Source organism: Archocentrus centrarchus, chromosome 4, assembly GCF_007364275.1.
Source record: "Archocentrus centrarchus isolate MPI-CPG fArcCen1 chromosome 4, fArcCen1, whole genome shotgun sequence".
NCBI lineage: Eukaryota > Metazoa > Chordata > Actinopteri > Cichliformes > Cichlidae > Archocentrus > Archocentrus centrarchus.
Window position 1 is genome coordinate 1,948,748 of NC_044349.1, and position 17,469 is coordinate 1,966,216.

At 40.8% G+C, this 17,469-nt stretch overlaps 1 protein-coding gene across 1 annotated transcript in view; it reads right to left on the reverse strand.

Annotated features, from left to right (window-relative positions):
* The window catches only part of naaladl2 (N-acetylated alpha-linked acidic dipeptidase like 2), a 411,382-nt gene that overhangs the window by 273,460 nt on the left and 120,453 nt on the right, over nucleotides 1-17,469 (reverse strand). Inside the window, exon 5 of the mRNA XM_030727141.1 lies at nucleotides 17,083-17,244. Within this exon, the coding sequence (XP_030583001.1) occupies nucleotides 17,083-17,244 (162 nt within the window). The remainder of the gene's footprint in view (nucleotides 1-17,082; nucleotides 17,245-17,469) is intronic.

Below are 17,469 nucleotides of genomic sequence, written 5' to 3' on the forward strand. Positions count from 1 at the left end.
TAACTGTGGTCTGGATTATGATATACCTCGCTGAACCCGGGTCATATAATTGAGAGACCAAGGCTTTCTTTACAAATGTCCTTGTGTCATGAGTTGGGAGTGAGAGCCAACAATCACCACAAAGTTCTGCAGTGCAGCACTGACACTTTGTACTGTATGTGTTTGGGAACTTTGTCAGAACTGCAGTATTTGGTGCCTTTGCAGTGAGACTGGGCTTCTTTTCTCAGAGTGGATTGAATTCCACCTACTTTGATGATACTGATTACACATTTATGATTGATATAAGTTTTGGTAATGTAAGGAAATATGAATCACCTTAGTAATCAAAAGACTTTCATGTCACTTTCAATTTCCCATCATCTGCTGTTCCTGGGTATCTTTAGCTGTAGCTGAAAAGTCTTAAAGGCGCCTAAAACACAGGAACACCCACAAGGGGACCTTGCTGAGATCCATTTACATATTTACGTATGTGCTGCATATTATCCTTGATTGCTACAGACTTTAAAGTGATGAAATTGTTATGCTGTGCTTTACTCTTCTGCTTCATTAGGCTTTCTGCTCATTTGCGCACTGAATGCCAGTTTGAGAGTGGTTCAAGTGGAATCGTCATAACACATTTGCCATTACCTTGTCACCCATCTGTGAGAAGATTAACTGTACCAGAGTGCTATTACTCTCCGACTCTCCTCCCTGTCCAACATGGTTCATATTTGTAATGAATTGCTAAAATTTCATGAGTATATGAAATATAATAGTATCGAATACCGAGTTTTAGCCATACTCTGTTAAATTTAGCGTGCCAAAAGAATAAAAATAAATAAATAGATCCAATTTCTGGTTATAGCTTCTGACAAATCATTACTTATGCACATTTAGATTAATGTTCCTTCACCACTGATGTCTGTAAATCTGAAGAAATCTCGACAGATGTCAGGATTTCAACGCCAGCAGCAGCATAACTACGTCAAACTTTTCCCACTTGTTAGGACGACACTAATGTTTTATTCTGGAGTCATAACCCGAGAGCTTCAGGGGAGGGCGCTCTAGATGGATGGGTGGAGCGTCGGTGGTTTGGGAGGATGATTTTTGGAGCTGCTGTAGCATGGCTGCTCGGTGAAATCAGTGTGTGTGTTTGTGTGGCTCTGGGTGAAGAGCGGCAGATGAGGCGGCTGGCAAAGATTCATGGTGGAAGGATGACTGTGTGTTTACTGTTGGGTCTCCTAGGGCAACACACACTGGGCTGGAAAGGCTCGGCTATCAGTCAGTGTGACATCCTCACATTTGTGTAACCCAGATAATAAACACAGGCTCATCCACATACACAAAGAAGTGCTTTAAACGCTGTATTCACACATTCATCTGCGCTTTATCAACATCTGTAAACACTGGATTTTTTTTTTCTACTTTATTTATTATTATTTGTAAGCCAAAGGCACCAAAGGCCCGGGATACCAACCTATCAAGCAGTGTAGTTCCTTATTTCTTCTAACCTGTCACCCTGCTCTCTCTGCAGTCTGTTAGCTCACTGTAAGAGTTTGACAAGTGTCATTTAGTAATGATGGCCCTGGGCTCATCACTGCGCCAACAAGCACAAAAAAAAAAAAAAAGATGACTTGATGCACTGTGGGAAGCAGTTTCTCTCATAACGTGATGACATGAAGCCACTTTGTCACATAATCCTAAAGCTATTTTTACATGTGGCGACATCATTACATCACTTGATAACCGGGCCGCGCAAGCGTGTGAGCATTCGCTGTTAGGGAAACACGCGTGAGCGCACAGCCACGCGTTCAGTGTCGTCCGCAAACGTCCGAGTGTGTCGGGGAAAAAAGAGAAAAGACCGTTAATCTAAAAAAGAAATTTGTTTCTGTTTTGCTTAGATCTTCGTTATTTACGTCTCCGTTTGGCAGCAGGTTCAGTGCTGCGAGTTTCCTTTTTGGGGAGCAGAAACAAAGAGAGAGAATAAAACTTTGAAAAGAAAAATGGGATGGGGTGGGCTGCCAGGTGGACCAGTCAATGTTTTGACAGGTTACCCACAGCACAGTATAGTCATGGCAGCAGCCTGTCACTCTCAGATACCCTCCTGAGGCTCATTTACGTCTGTGTGTCTCCTGCTTTCTCTCTCTTGGTTTGTGCTCCTCTCTCTCACTCCATCCTCACACTGCCCCCCCCCACCTGCACACAACCCCCACATATTCATCCCACAAATTCCTCTGTTCTCTCACTCTTTCTTCCTTTTCTTTCAAGATTCACGAAGACGCGGTTAGAAAGAGAGCTAGCTCCTGCTATGCTGTTTGTCTCCCTCCACATCCAGACCTCCTTCTGTGCTTTAGAGTTCCTGAAAAGGCTGAGAATAAAGGCTCAGATATCCAGTATAACATCAGATGTAATGAGTTGCTCAAGAGGGCAAATCTGGTCAATGGCTGTTTAATGTATTTTGGTGCTTTAATTCTTTTGGCATGTTATTTTAGTGTGTGAACTGACAGTAAAATAGGTCATTCTTGCATGCCAGTTATATCTAACACAACGGTAATAATGATGTGAACTCACATCTACATGTCTCCTTGGCATGGATCCTATATCTGGGGATTTATCTGATCTGAATCAGACGTAACATTGATGCAGTATCATGGATATTCTTACTTTCTTGACATGCCATGTAAAAAGCTTCAGACAGCCATCCTGCAGGAAAAAAATATTTAATACACAGAGAAACCATTTCAGCATCCAGATGATCGCTGCAGGCTTACCAGCACTTGCGGCATGCCCCTCTTTGCTTTTGAAGAACTGGGACTGCTGGTAACTGAAGAGGGAAGCGATGCAGTGGTCTCACTGGTTCTAAGCTGGCATGAATTCCCCCATTTCTCCTTCATTTTTCTACTGAAAACAGCTGTTAAAAATACCCCTTATTCTTTATTCATCTTAAAAACAAAGTAAAAAATAGGGTCAAAAAGGATTTTAGAGGAATTTGTGACAAAAACCTGACTTTAGATTCAGAGTATATTCCATAATTCTTCTGCCCGTTCAGCTCAAGTCTCTGTTAAACCAAATACACTTGTACTGTTTATTTGATAAGGTGAACAGGACAGATTAACCTGCAATGTTAACCCAACAGGTCAGCACAGTACAATAACCCCATGCATTGCCAGCTAAGCGTCCTTACATTCTAGTTTTGGGAATTTTCGGCCACTTGTCCTCGGAGGTCACTCCAAGCCCCGAGCTACGCTTCTGCTGTCTTATACATGAAGCATGTTTGAGATCTACCTGCAGATTTTTAATGATGTTCAAGTATGAAAGTCGCTCAAGAATCTTAAGCTTGTTTTTCTTGAACTGAGTTACCTTCTCTGTTGTGCAAGCCAGCCTCCTTTCAGCTCCCCTTCAGCAAAGATTTGCTTTTATTCCATCAGAACTTTTACATCTACAGCTATAACACGATGTGTACATCACTGTCTACAGTTATATACTGTGCAGTAATATTAACTTTATGACATCTCCTACCTAAAAGGCAGAAGATGAATTTTTTGCACTAAACTCTGTGCATCGTGACCGAAGGGGTTAAGAAAGCCCGGGGGGGGGGGGAAGCTCCACTGTACAAAGCTGCGTGCACCTGCTGCTAACACAGGTATTGATCAGAGGGATACTGCTGTGGCAGACAGCACTGTGGTAAAGTCATTACCTGTACGCTTCACACTCCAGGGAGGTGTTTATAAGTCTATGCGAGCGTGTGTGCGCACAAGTATGATACACACATGCGTGCAACTATAATTGAAAGCGGATAGCTCGTCGCAGCGCGTTCACCGTGCCAAACTAAACTACATTAAACATTACTAAACTACATCTGTGCCCAGCTTATTACGAGCTTTGGTGATTACCCAGCTGGGCAGTCCGAGGGACTCACAACAGGGAGCGTGGGGCAGTGAAGTGAATGCATATTACTTAATAGAATATCCGATTAATGCCATTTAAGTCCAAATAATAATCCTAATAATGAACACAGAGAAACAGCAAACCTTGATCGTTTTTACTGCTGTGCACATATTTCATAAAGACTTGTGATCAATCGCACATTTGTACACGAGCAAACACACTATTATATCATGATTTACAGCTCTAACTTTATTTAGAAAACAACACATGCTCTCCCATTCCTGCACGCAAGCAAGCATGTGTGTGCTGACAATTAATATTCATATTCATTAGGATACATTTAATCTTTTTTTTTTTAGAGGATAAATGTTATAAAATTGGATTTTTAAAAAAGTGATGTTACAATTTTATTATGTGGTCGTACCTTTGCTAAAAGCTGGGATGATTTCCCAATGGAGCCAATAAAAGTGTGCACATTTACTGTGTAAAGCCAAGTGTTTACCAAACGCTGTACAATCCAGTGGAGCCTCATGTGTGAGCATTTGGATGAGTGAATGAGTCTCAGCCATCTTAACAGCCTCTATTCCCACTGGCTCCAGATAAATGAGTTTCCACTGTAATTTGCACTGAGCTGTGCAAAACGACTATACCGACTTTTTTTTAATTTATACTCTGCGAGTGTGTGAGGGCAGAAATTACGCAGGGGAAATTCCAAGTGCTTTCTAAAAGACAAAAAAAGAAAAAGACTAATGACTACAAAACTTTGGAACCTACTTTAGAAATAAATACATTTTAACAAATGCCTCGTACACACAGCCAGCAGGGAAACGTGTGCCTGCCCACCAGCAACTAAACATTTAGCTGTAATGTGTCAAACTAATCAGCAGCCATCAAGGAAGAGAGTTTGATGTAGGTCTACATCAAAATGACAGGCAGCAGAGACATCTGTTCTGATGGCACACACACACACACACACACACACACACACACACTCTCCCCACCGAGCGCCTCTAGCACCAGCCCTCATCAACACTGCTGATTTGTGGTCACGGCAGCTCTCAGCCATGTTCAAGTCTGATTGGCCGTGTAACCTTTCAGCTGATGTCTGACTGTCTTGTCACATCTCAGCAGCAAACACAACTTCCAACCCATCAACTCGCACAGCATTGACATTTGTCTGTCTTGTCATGTCTCGGTGCGGCGGTGTAAGAAATGACGGATGCTGGGTGTTACATAAGGAGAAAAAGGGACGTCTCGAGTTAAGCAGCAGAGAATTTTGTCATTCTTGAATGAGACGTTCCACAGATGGAGAAGGCAAGAGCATAGAAAACAGACCAGCTCTAAATCTATCCCCAGGTGTGCACACACACACACACACACACAGCTCGCCTGTAGTGGTGGAGGATATTCTGAGCGTGTCTGCATTACAGCACAGTGGGAGCTCAACGTAACAGTCTCTATCAACACAAACTTAAAGTAACGAGAAAAAACTCTCATTTCTTCTTTCTTCTCTCTTTCAAACACACTCGTTCCGCTGGTATTTCAGTGTGAACAGCATAAAATCATTTGTATCGACATTCAGAAATTTAAGCTGGTTCTTCTTTGAAGTGACTCCGTTTCGTGCCTTTTCAGTGGACATCAGTGGAGGTCTGCTTACCAGGACATGCTAATAAAGAATAAAGGGAGCATCAGGATGCTGATGTACTCCCATAGCATGTGTTTTACCCTGAACTGAAGCATGCTCACTGAATTATTATAAGACCCTCAGTATCATTAAAGAAAACCAGTGTGCAAACTGACAGTGTTGTTTATTCTGGTGTGCAGGCAGCGGCCTGGTCGCTCTGGCTATTATAACAGATAGAATATAATAGATAAGCAAAATTTACACCCCTCCCAAGGATAACACTGCTTTATTCACATTTTTTTTTTATTGCTAACAAGTTCCATGAATGGCTAACACAAACAATTTGCTAGCTGCTGGCTCAGTGCTTTAAACAGCCGCACCATATCTGTGGCACTGAGCCCTACGTTTGCTTGCTCCTGCTGCCACTATAATTCCTTCAAAACAACAAAACATATGTAGTTACTTTTTTAAAAAATGCTTTTCCTCAAACAGGTGGACTCAGTGAGTTAACACTATCTCAGCAAGAGGGATCGCCAAATCTACGGAGATTTTCAGCTGTGAAAATATTCACCTGTTCATACCTGAGTGAGTATTTTGGGGAGCTTTGTGCAGTATGGTGGCAGTGAGCCAAAATAAACTGTGCTCTCACGCTGAGGGCTCATGTGTAGTTGTGTTTGTGTCTGTGCAGTGTTGCAGAGCATTTACAGTATTTGGCCTCCGTAAACTTTCAACTTAAACTGGACTGTGAACTGTTGACCTTTTTAACTGGACTGATGCTTTTTTCAACATGACATTATGATAATAAATAGAATATGACACATGTCACAGCTGCACTGCTGCTGTGCTGCAGATTGTTGGGATCAGCCTTGGCATTTGACCTTAAAACATTTCTGTCTATCAAACACACGTGCACGCACGCACGCACACACACACACACACACACACACACACACACACACACACACACACACACACACCCACACACGCACACGCACACTCATATTGTAGGCTATCACTGTTTTATGCAATGGTGACAATTTTTTTCTCTCTTTCAAAAGTCAAAACTATATTTTTAAATAACTTTAACTTAAAGTGCACTTGCTTGTTGCATTCTTTCAAAACTGGCTTCCTCCTCCTCCTCCTCCTCCTCCTCCTCCTCTCCTTCTTCTTTAAGGCCGGTCCTGTCTGGCAGTTTTTGCAATCAGAACATTTATAATCTAAATTCACTGTTGTACCAAACATAGCTGCTTATACAAGATGCACTCTATAGATTGTCTGTAGGCTCCTTGTGATTGTGATTTTCTTTTATTTAATCATTTGTGTTATTGATCACAGAAGTGTTTATGTATTGTGGCAATGCCGGAGCTGACAGGCTGGGAAACAAGCAAGAGAGAGAAAAAAAGAAAAAAAGGAAATGGCCCGCTCTTCCTGCCATGACACGAATGAATCAAAATTTAAGTGTTCCCATCTCTATCATGCAGGTAAGTATGTGTACAGTATGTGTGTGTCTGTGTGTGGTGAGATTGCAGGATCAGTTTTTTTTTACAGTAGTCTCAGTAGTTTTTAAATGTGTAATTGAGAAAATTCCACTTTAAGGGAATAAAGTCGTGAGTTTATGCTTTAAACTTCTTTACTCTCACACGTCCTGAATGAATGCTGATGTCCATATAATAACTTGTACACAATGGACCCATACTGTAGCCACAGCCATCTCTGGATCTGAAACAAAAAACTTTCACATTACACAAATAAGTCCTGGATTTGGTGTCCTATTAGAGGGGATTTGTTACAGCACGTAAAGACATGCCTGTCAAAGAAAAGGCCTCCATGCTTTGGAGCAGCAAATTCCAGCTGTCATGCTGACGGGCTGCGTCAGTTAAGGAACGTACAATATAAAAAAGATGACAACCTAGGTTTGAGTGTGATCCAGGATCTTTGTAGAATATGATCCAAATCTTTGCTTTGAGGCAAATCCACAAAACACAAATGTAAAAGCACACAAACACACAGACACACGTGCACAAAGCACATTTAAAAGCTTTTGTGTAGGTGGATTCAGCTTAGCAGCACTACGTAGCAATGTGTAGCGTGAGATGGATGTTGTAGCACAGACTATAGGAGTCAAGATGGTTGCTAGACATAAATCTGCTCTACCTCTGGCTCGTTAATTGACTGCAAATCAGACTAAATTCTCAGTTCCTCCACTCGAAGCAGAGCTAAGACCTCATTCAGAAAGACTTTTCCTTCAGCGCAGGAATGTTTCTCCAAACCCTCCCTAGTTAATTGGACCATGTTAGGAAGCTAAAAATACCTCCTATGAGCAGCTAAAGACCACAGCAGTTCTTCCTAACGTGGAAAGATGTTAAATTTAAGGACATCAAAACAGACATTAGACAACTTTTTTCTAAGTCGTCGCCTCGACTGAATGCAAAAGTCCTTCAAAGCCATTAAAAAGTGTAAAAGCTGGTGGGAAGTGTGTTAAACTAATATTAGAGACAGAAATCGTCCCGTGTCTTTGCATCCTGTTTTGTAACTGGAAAAACTGCCAGTCCTTTGTTCACTTCTTTCAACATTACTGTGAATGCAGAAAAGGTCATAAATCATCACCGCACAGAAGCAGAAGTGAGGATGTTTTCAAGGAATGATCCATCACTAATTAATCAGTTAAATTTATACTAAGTGCAGTAAACGGCAAATAAATAAAATATCAATTTCCTCTGATGACCTTTTCCTTAAATCTGTTTTTCAGATGCACTTTTAAACCGGACGCTTCAAGTGTCCTTTCTTTCTTACAGGACGCATGCATCATAGTTACATTACAGCATTTTGTTTGCCTACACACAGACTTACATTCATGTTCTACTGACAGAAAGTGCATGCCTAGTGTACTCCCACAGACTTGTGCATTAGCCAGCTATAACAGTTGCATCAGATTTATTGGATCTTATTCAAAAACAGTGAATAGGCACAAATCTGTGTACAAAAGTTTTACCCACAAATATGTGATGTATGAATTCTGTTTGCGTCCTGATTTCTTAGCAGTTTGCAGGTTTGTCACACAGAACAAAGATAAAATGAGTAAATGCAAAATGCAGCTTTTAAAGTATGATTTCATTTATTGAAGGAAAAAAAGTTACTCAAACTTATTTTAAAAAAACAAAGAAATCAGGAAGGAGGGGAATACTTTGGTATACTTCTTTGGTTTCCTCCTCAAACACACAAAATTACTGATCTACCTCAAAGTAAACATCTTTTTTCCCCACTCCAAGTTGCAGCATGGTAGTATGCATACACACAGTGGTAAGAACCAAACTTTGGACATGGACATGTTTCATGAATCCACTGAAAATCATATGCGCACTTATTTTGTACACACATTTCTGTGCAGATACATTATACTGCCAAAACTACTCGCTCAACTGCCTTCACACGCGTATGACCTTGAGTGACATTCTTAATTCATATAGTTTCTTATGATGGAAGGGGCCGAGCCCAACTCCTGAACAACACCCCCACACCATAACCCCCCCTCCACCAAACTTTACACTTGGCACAATGCAGTCAGACAGATAACGTTCCCATGGCAACCACCAAACCCAGACTCCTCCCTCTGATTGGCAGATGGAGAAGTGTGATTCATCCCTCCAGAGAACACGTCTGCACTGCTCCAGAGTCCAGTGGTGGCGTGCTTTACACCACTGCATCAACACTTTACACCACTGCATCAACACTTTACACCACTGCATCAACACTTTACACCACTGCATCAACGCTCTGCACTGAGCTTGGTGATGGAAGGCTTGGATGCAGCTGCCATGGAAACCCATTCATGAAGCTCTCATTGCTCTTGAGCTGATCTGAAGGTCACATGAAGGTTGGAGGTCTGTAGTGATTGACTCTGCAGAAAGTTGGTGACCTCTGTGCACTATGACCCTCAGCATCCTCTGACCTCACTCTGTGATTTTAAGTGGCCTACCACTTCATGGCTGAGCTGCTGTCGTTCCCAATCGCTTCCACTTTGTTATGATCCCACTAACAGCTGACTGTGGAATATTTAGCAGTGACTGGACTTGTTGCACAGGTATCATCCTATCACGGTACCACGCTGGAACTCACTGAGCTCCTGAGAGCGACCCATTCTTTCACTGATGTTGGTAGAAGCAGTCTGCATGCCTAGGTGCTGGTTTATACACCTGTGGAAGTGACTGGAACACCTGAACTCAGTGATTTTGGATGGTGAGTCAATACTTTTGGCAACACAATGTATTAGTGAATGAGTCCCAGGGTCTTTAACCTCTTCATCCTAAAGTGACTCCATGATGCTGATCTGTGTGCTGTAAAATCTTTTGCTGAACTTACAGTTAATATTTTGCCTGCATTTAGTGTTTTATGACTCTGTCTGTCTGATTTGAGTCACTGTCACGGTACTAAATTAATTCAAATCTAATCAGACTCTTCCCTGATATTATAGCTTAACATAAACAAAGGGACAGATTGCCTCTGAGGAAAGTGACTGTCTTAAATGGGTCAGCATAATCAGCTAAAAAAGATGCAGTTTTCTCCCTCCCACCACTCCCTGGGATTCGCCTTCCTATGACATCAAAGCAGAAGACTATCAACCAATGATTTAAAGTGTCTCATTCATCTATGTCCCGTTACTCCCACTGAAACTGTGAAACAGATTGGAGTGAAGAGCTGTCTGTCTGTGGCAGAGCAGGGCCCAGTTTGGTGGTGCAGTACTTGGATTCGCTCTTTTCTCCCTTTTCAGTAATTTGCATAAAAGGTGTGAATTCAGGCAAAGACCGAGTTATATAATAAGGCTGATATTACTATCAAAGAATACAACAACTCTCATTTTAAACACCTCACTCAAATCCCCACCGAGGCACACGCAGTAACTCACACTGAGAGAACAATGCAATTTAATTGCGCTCAGAGTTGTTAGAGTGTGACACTACAGGTGCTGGTTTGTGAAAACCAATTTAAACTTGCATGTGCGTGTTCTGTATGCACACTTCCTCGTGTCCGTATGTGTGAGTTGGAAAGAACGAAAGGTAAAGTGCAGACAGAGAAATGAGAGCCATGAGAAAAAACATTGCAGTCAGCGGCTTTAACTCTGTAACAAATTTTATCCCTCAGATCCGGAGCCTCGGATCACAAAAGTATTCTGCTGCACAACAGTTCAAAAGTGGTGGAACAAGAGTGTTAATAGAGTCGGCTGCAAGTGATGCACTTTCATGCCCTTTTTTCGTTCTTCCTACAACACTCAGGTCCAGAAATGTTTGGACACATTTTTAATCATTTTGATTATTGACAGCTGCTTTTTTTTTTTTTTTTTTTAATGCTCAAATGTATCACTACAATAAAAGAAAAAAGTGTCACAACTGCATCAATTCAAGGCAAACAACACAAAATAAAAGCACATACTTGAGTTTGACATTCACGGCACGCATTTCGTTTTGTTACTGAATTCTTTTGTTCAGGTTATTCAGACTCACCATAATTTACAGAGCTGAAAGGGAGACTGGATACTCTAATTCCTGCATACCTGAAACCGGCACAGCCTTATCAAACTCTGCATCATAAAAGAAAAGCTCAAGAAAAGAGGAAAACAACATAAATATAAAACAACAACAGCAACAAAGGGGAGAAAATTCTCTCTACTACACAAATGTACTTGCAGTGTCATTATGAATCTGGAACGGTGACGCATTATTATCACACAGAGTCAGGGAGCAGGGCGGGAGTCTACGTCAGCCGTCATTGGGCCAAACAGCAGCCACACCCTGGACAGACTGTCAGTCCACCAAAGGGCTGAAACACAATCTATCAGAAAGCAGACAATAAATCTCTGTATCATAAAAATTCTCTTGACGCCTGTTAGGTTGCTTTAACCGACAATCCTGTTCTCAGTGGATTGTTATTCTAAGCATATTAGAAGAAAAACTCAGAGTACATTTCATATTATTTAAGCTCATGTGAAGCTTCAACAGTCAGAATTTGACAAAAGCGGTGGATTTACTCCATCTGTGCTCACCAGTGGATATAAACCAAAATTCAGAAGCTAATGTTGGTCAGTTTTGTTCTTTACTTGCACGCATCTTTTTTTTGTATAATTCTGGGGAAATGCTGCTGTGGAATTGTTATATTTAGTTTCCTCTTTCGGAATATTCCCAGCATACTAATCATCTGCAGAGAATTGTGGAAATGCTGCTGGTGCAATTTGAGAAATCTCTAAAGGCAAAGCTGCATGATTGGCTTTGTAACCACTACAATTACATAGCAATTACATCAACATGCAGGAACAGCCGCCCTCTAGGACCAGGTTCAAAACCTTTCAGACCCACGGGGACTCAACCTCAAGCATTTACGGTACAGCTATGTTTGAATGAAGCCTTGAGAAAAACCGATGAGAAAATGTTCTGCAGCTCGTGTCTGAAGATGTTTCTGCTCCATCAGCGGGCAGACTGTGTCAAGGAGCACACACTCACATGTTTGATCTGGTTACATGGAAAATTTCATCAATGACAAAAAGGCACATTTTTGTGTTTGTTCCTAATACACTGAAGAAGTAAGCAATCAATGTGATTTAAAACTGTTATAGAACTGCTGAGCAGCTAACGATCCAAAACGTGTGGGTAAATCTGATGAACCAGCTGGACGACAGGGTTAATGTAAGACCTTCTTATTCACATGCCACTGCCAATCAAATAAAGTTTGTGATCACACATATACAACACTGACACATACACAGGACATATCAGTAGTACCTACTGCTCCGTAACCACAGGTGTGTGTGTCCTCATGATGAAGCACAGTCTGACTGAGCAGCAGAAACTCAGCAACAAACTCACTTTCTCACAGCTTATTTATTCCTGCTGTTACTTCCTATTGCTTCACACACACACAAACTATATCTTAGGTCATGCAGATGGATGGACTTTCCATGAGATTTTACCAACGCTTGTTTGTCTGAGGTGATCGTACATAGTTTGAGCACCGTGGTGGTGCGATGTGGTTTCTGGGCTCAGCTGCAGGAGGCAGAGGTGGATCGGTGTGTTTGGGGGGGCAGCGCCTGAGGAGGAGAGCGGCATACCTGTCGGGCATGTCTAATTAACCTCTCCTGGTTGCTAGTGACCAAAGCAATCGCAACGAGGTTTCTGGTGCAGAGTGATTTCACCTAACGACAGCCAGCAACCATTCACCAACCAATAAACCAATGTGCATTTTTCCTTAGCAAACAGAGGTTCTCGGGAGGTTGCCATCAGGTTTGTAAGCCTGTGTGACTGAAGCCTTAATTAGGCCTCTTTCCATTCTTGAATCAATCCAAGACATACAGAAAGACTCAAGTAAACTGTCATCTTTATCTTCCAGCAAAATAAATACTATAAAAGCTGCATTGTAATTCATTCAGCTGCCTCTACATTCTGAATAAAAGCTTCATTTGCACTTCCTGGATGTTGAAGGATGCTGGAGAAGGAGCAGACAGGCAGGAGGAAAAGAGGAAGACCTCAGAGAAGATTCATGGATGTAGTGAAGAAGGGCATGCAGAGGGTGGGTGTAACAGAGGAGGATGCTCTGATGAGATGCTACGCCTCCTGGACAGAAAGTGTAAGTGAGGTGAATCTGTTTTAATCTGTCTAAAACAAATTAATTACCATAATATATTCTCAGCCTTTGTTACTCTTAGGCCACAGAAGTGGATGTCACTGCAGATACAATTTTAATATTTCCCGTCTGTTGCTCTTTCCTTGTGTTATCATTAGAATATTTCTTCATGATTCTAAGACACAGGAACACTTTTAACTCCATTTATATTTATTACCATATCTGTGTAATAATCCAATCACCACCACCTCAGGAATAGACCTGTATTTTATTGAGAAATTGAATTAAAAACTCGTTTGCTCTTGTCACACGCTGTTTATTTATAATCTTTGACATCTATCCAGCTACAAAAATATACATTAAAAAAGACCCCCTGAAGTTATTCTAAAGTTATTTCCTGTCCTTGTCTTCATGTTTGCTGCAATCGTTGCCATTTTCAGACTATATCAACACAATGCTTTTGTATCATTGTCAAATATGGCCTCCTCTTTCTTTCTCTCTCTTTTAATGTACTTGCTGGTGACTGCGTACCCTTTCCATCTTCATTTGTTTCTTTCATTCCCCTCTCAATGGATTTCCCTCCTCTCAGCTTCCCCTGATTGCTTTATATCAGCAAAAAATCATTTACACAAGAATAAAATATGTCTCCTCTAGAGTTCAGCACCAAACACTGTGGCACTGAACATTAGAATAATTTAAATGTAACTATTGCAATTTGTATAATGTCTCAGTTTGGATGCTGTCGTACTCGTGCTCCAGATTTGTATTCATTTATTCAGCTTCATATTTACTATTCACAGTCTGATGTTATTGGAAACACCAAACACAGTGTTATTGATACAGCTGTCATATTGCTCAGTGTTATTTAGATGAGGGCTGTGTGTTAATGTACTGCACACGCACTGAGCCACAACAGTTTCCAAGTATTTTGACACAAAATATTATTTGGAACACATTTCTGTGTAAATATGACCTAAAACAACACATCACAAAGTGAACAGAAGAAATAAAAATATTACAAAATTTTATGAAAAAAAAAAAATACTCGTCATGTAGTTTTTAAGGACATGCTAGAAACTATGTAACAACACAGATTTTAATGACTGTGATATAAACAACCCTAATTTCTGCAATCATTAATACACACACACACACACACACACACACACACACACACACACACACATACAAAGGGTAGCAATGTTTCTAAAAAGCTTTGGAAAAATCAGATATGCTCTGACATGCTTTAGTTACTGAGTTGCTACAATCAGTAACTAAAGCAGCTGATTTCACTGATTAACTCAACTTTAATGAGGAGATGAAGTAATCAGAGAAATGAGCTGCAGTGATGTCAAGATGGATGAGAGCCTGAAGATGATGGTCACACTGCAGCACAGCAGGATCGCAGCTGCAGAAGAAACAGTGTCTAAAGCAGGTCTGCTGAGCACAAACTGAAGGTTCTCCTTTACAGGAAGCTATCAACTCCGTTTCTGTGGCGGGGCAGTGCTCGCTATAAGAGCTTTAGGAAGTTTAGTTTATGTCTTCTTCCTCACTCCAGAGGTTTTACCAGATAATCTTACCAAGGACGTTCATACTCATTCTAATTTCAGCAGCTTTCTCCATGCTCCTGGTAGTTTAGCTTTTTACAGAAAATCTGCTAAAATTCTTCTTTTCAATAACCAAATCGACAGAGTATGATCTGAAGAGGAATAAACACGCGTGCAGTGCCTTTAACACGGCTACGTTTAGTTTTCTTGGATTATTTTATTAGCAAAGAGTCGTTCGGTCAAGGTGGAAATGCTGCTGACAGTTTACTGTGTGACATCTCTGAGAAACAAGAAAAAATTCAATTATGCTTATTTCAAATAAGCAGAGGAGAATAAAAACTGGTGCCCACCAAGAATGTCAGCCACCAAAACACTCGAGCTCTGACCACAGAAAGTAAACATTTCTGAATTGTTCATTAGCATTTAAAACGTCACAAACATGAATAAAATAAACAAGGGAAAGACTATTTACAAAGAAAGCCACAGAAAGCTGAAATTCCAGCTCTCTGCAAAGCTCAAGAGCCCACAAATAAACTGTTCTAAAATTTATTTCTGGGTAAGAAACTGAAAAAATAAAAAGAGGTAATAGTTTGTGATCTATGACACTAGTTGTTCTGGTGCTAGCACAGCAAGATCCATATCCGTATCCAGATAAGGCCATATCAGCTAGATAAAGATTCGCCATCTGATCACATCATCCAACCAGAATCTGTCGTGATTACAGTCTTAAAAAAGTGTGTCAGGATTTCCTCCTGAAATCTCTAAATTTGAGGTTTGTGTGGGCCTGTGTGCAGGAAAACAAAAACCTCGAAATGTGCTGATGTGCTTCCCTGTAACTCAAAGACTGAATTTATTACAGGAGTATAATTAGCAGGAGAGAGATAAGTATTAGACAGCCAAAGATGCTAGCAGTGAGAGCCCCTCTTCTAGGGATTTGAACTTAATCCATTTTCTCTCAAAGTAGCTCTGCATGCTTACACACCTCTTTGAAGTGTAAATTGAAAAAGAATTGGCTGCATAAACTTTCTACAGTGACAAGTTTGAAAAAAATGCCTGCTCCGCTCTGCTGTGACACTCCGATTTTCCTAAAAAAAAAAACAAGGCCAAAGATCGGAAATATTATATAATAATAAATAAAAGCAGACTTAATTAGTTTGTACAAAGACAGTCGCTATTCCAAACAATACGTACGCTGATTGTTATTCGTTGAATATGGGAGCTATTCATGCAAATGTAATAATCACTCAATGTGGGAGAATCCTGCAAACCAAACAGCAATTAATTCACGCGCAGATATTTCCCCTGTCTAGTCAAGCAGAGCTGTTTAAATATGCTCCCCTTCCACCATCATCTCCTTACTCTCCCCTTCTCCCTCTTACATCTTCCTCTGTCTTCACAGCTCCTTTCATGTGTCTCTTTTACTCTCTTTGTCCCTGTCTTAGTTTTGCTCGACTTCTCCCAGACTCGACACAAAGTCGGGAAGCTTTAATTCACGCTTTTCTGTGCCGTATAAAATAAAGAGTCTAAAATGAATTATCAGGCTTCAGCTTAAGGAAATAATTAAGCAATTAAAGTAAGTAATCTATAGTTCTATATTGGACTGTATTGATATACAGTACCAGTCATAGGTTTGACCCCTTTCTCACAAACCACTCCCCCAATATCATGTTTTAAGGGCCGACAGGGGCAACAAATAACCGATTTAATTTCACTGATAACTCTGATGGAGAAAAACTTGATTCACGCAGATGGTGGAGATGTGTGTGTGTGTGTGTGTGTGTGTGTGTGGGCAGCTTTGGTGGTTATGGAAGGTTGGATGGGGGGGGTGTTTCTGGCACCTTGAAATATAAATGTGAGAAAATAAATGATAAAAAGCGTGGAAAACTCAGAGAGAGAAACCATGGTGACATGATTGTCTCAGTTCAGTGGCAAAGCCTGTTATCTCACACAGACACATACACCCAGGCATCCCATGATCCTTTGGCTTGGAGAAAACAACGTTCAGGTTGATGGAGGTTTGTACTAGTGTTTAAAAAAAAAAAAAAAGTGGTACCTGGAATTCTTTATCTCTCATTTCTGTTTTTTTTTTTTCCATCTTTTTGGGATAGAAGTAGCAGTCATATCAATATCAATATCAATATCAATATCAATATCAATATCAGTCTCTGGCTAGAAGGTAATAAGTGAAAATAATGGTCAACTTTGTCTTCTGGGGCCTCAAACTGTGAGCCTCTCTGTTACTTCCTTTAAACAATCATTCAGCCCAGCGCCACTGTAACCATATTGCTTTAGTTTTATGATAACACCAGCGATAACACAAGCAGTTATTACCTCAGCTCTACTGAACTGAACAGTGTTTTTTAAAGAGCAGCTCCGGGTCCAAAGAGTAGCATTTAATTTAAGAGTAATGTAAATGTAACCAGTTGGGGGGCTTACCTTTGAAGGGCATCTATCTTGTCAGCAGTGATTCCTTTTAACAGCTCCTCCAGCAGGTCGGAGCTGTCGGGTGGCGGAACAGGTGGTTTGATAGTGGACGTGTGGGTAAACCAGCCAATCAGGACACCCAGGACAAAAAGACCCACCCCTGCCAGGAAGTATCTACGTAGACGAGAAGTTGTTTTCATTCATTTAGCTTTCAGAAGCTTTTCATGTATTTCAGAGCAGATGGAATCAGATCAAATAAGATTTCTATAATGGTCACATCACCATCGTCTGGCTTTAGCTGGGAATATAAATTTCATTTTCCTTTTTCATATCCCTACAGTAAGTCTTACTGACAACAGAAAAAATCTATTACAAAATGTAAATACCTTAATTTCCAAC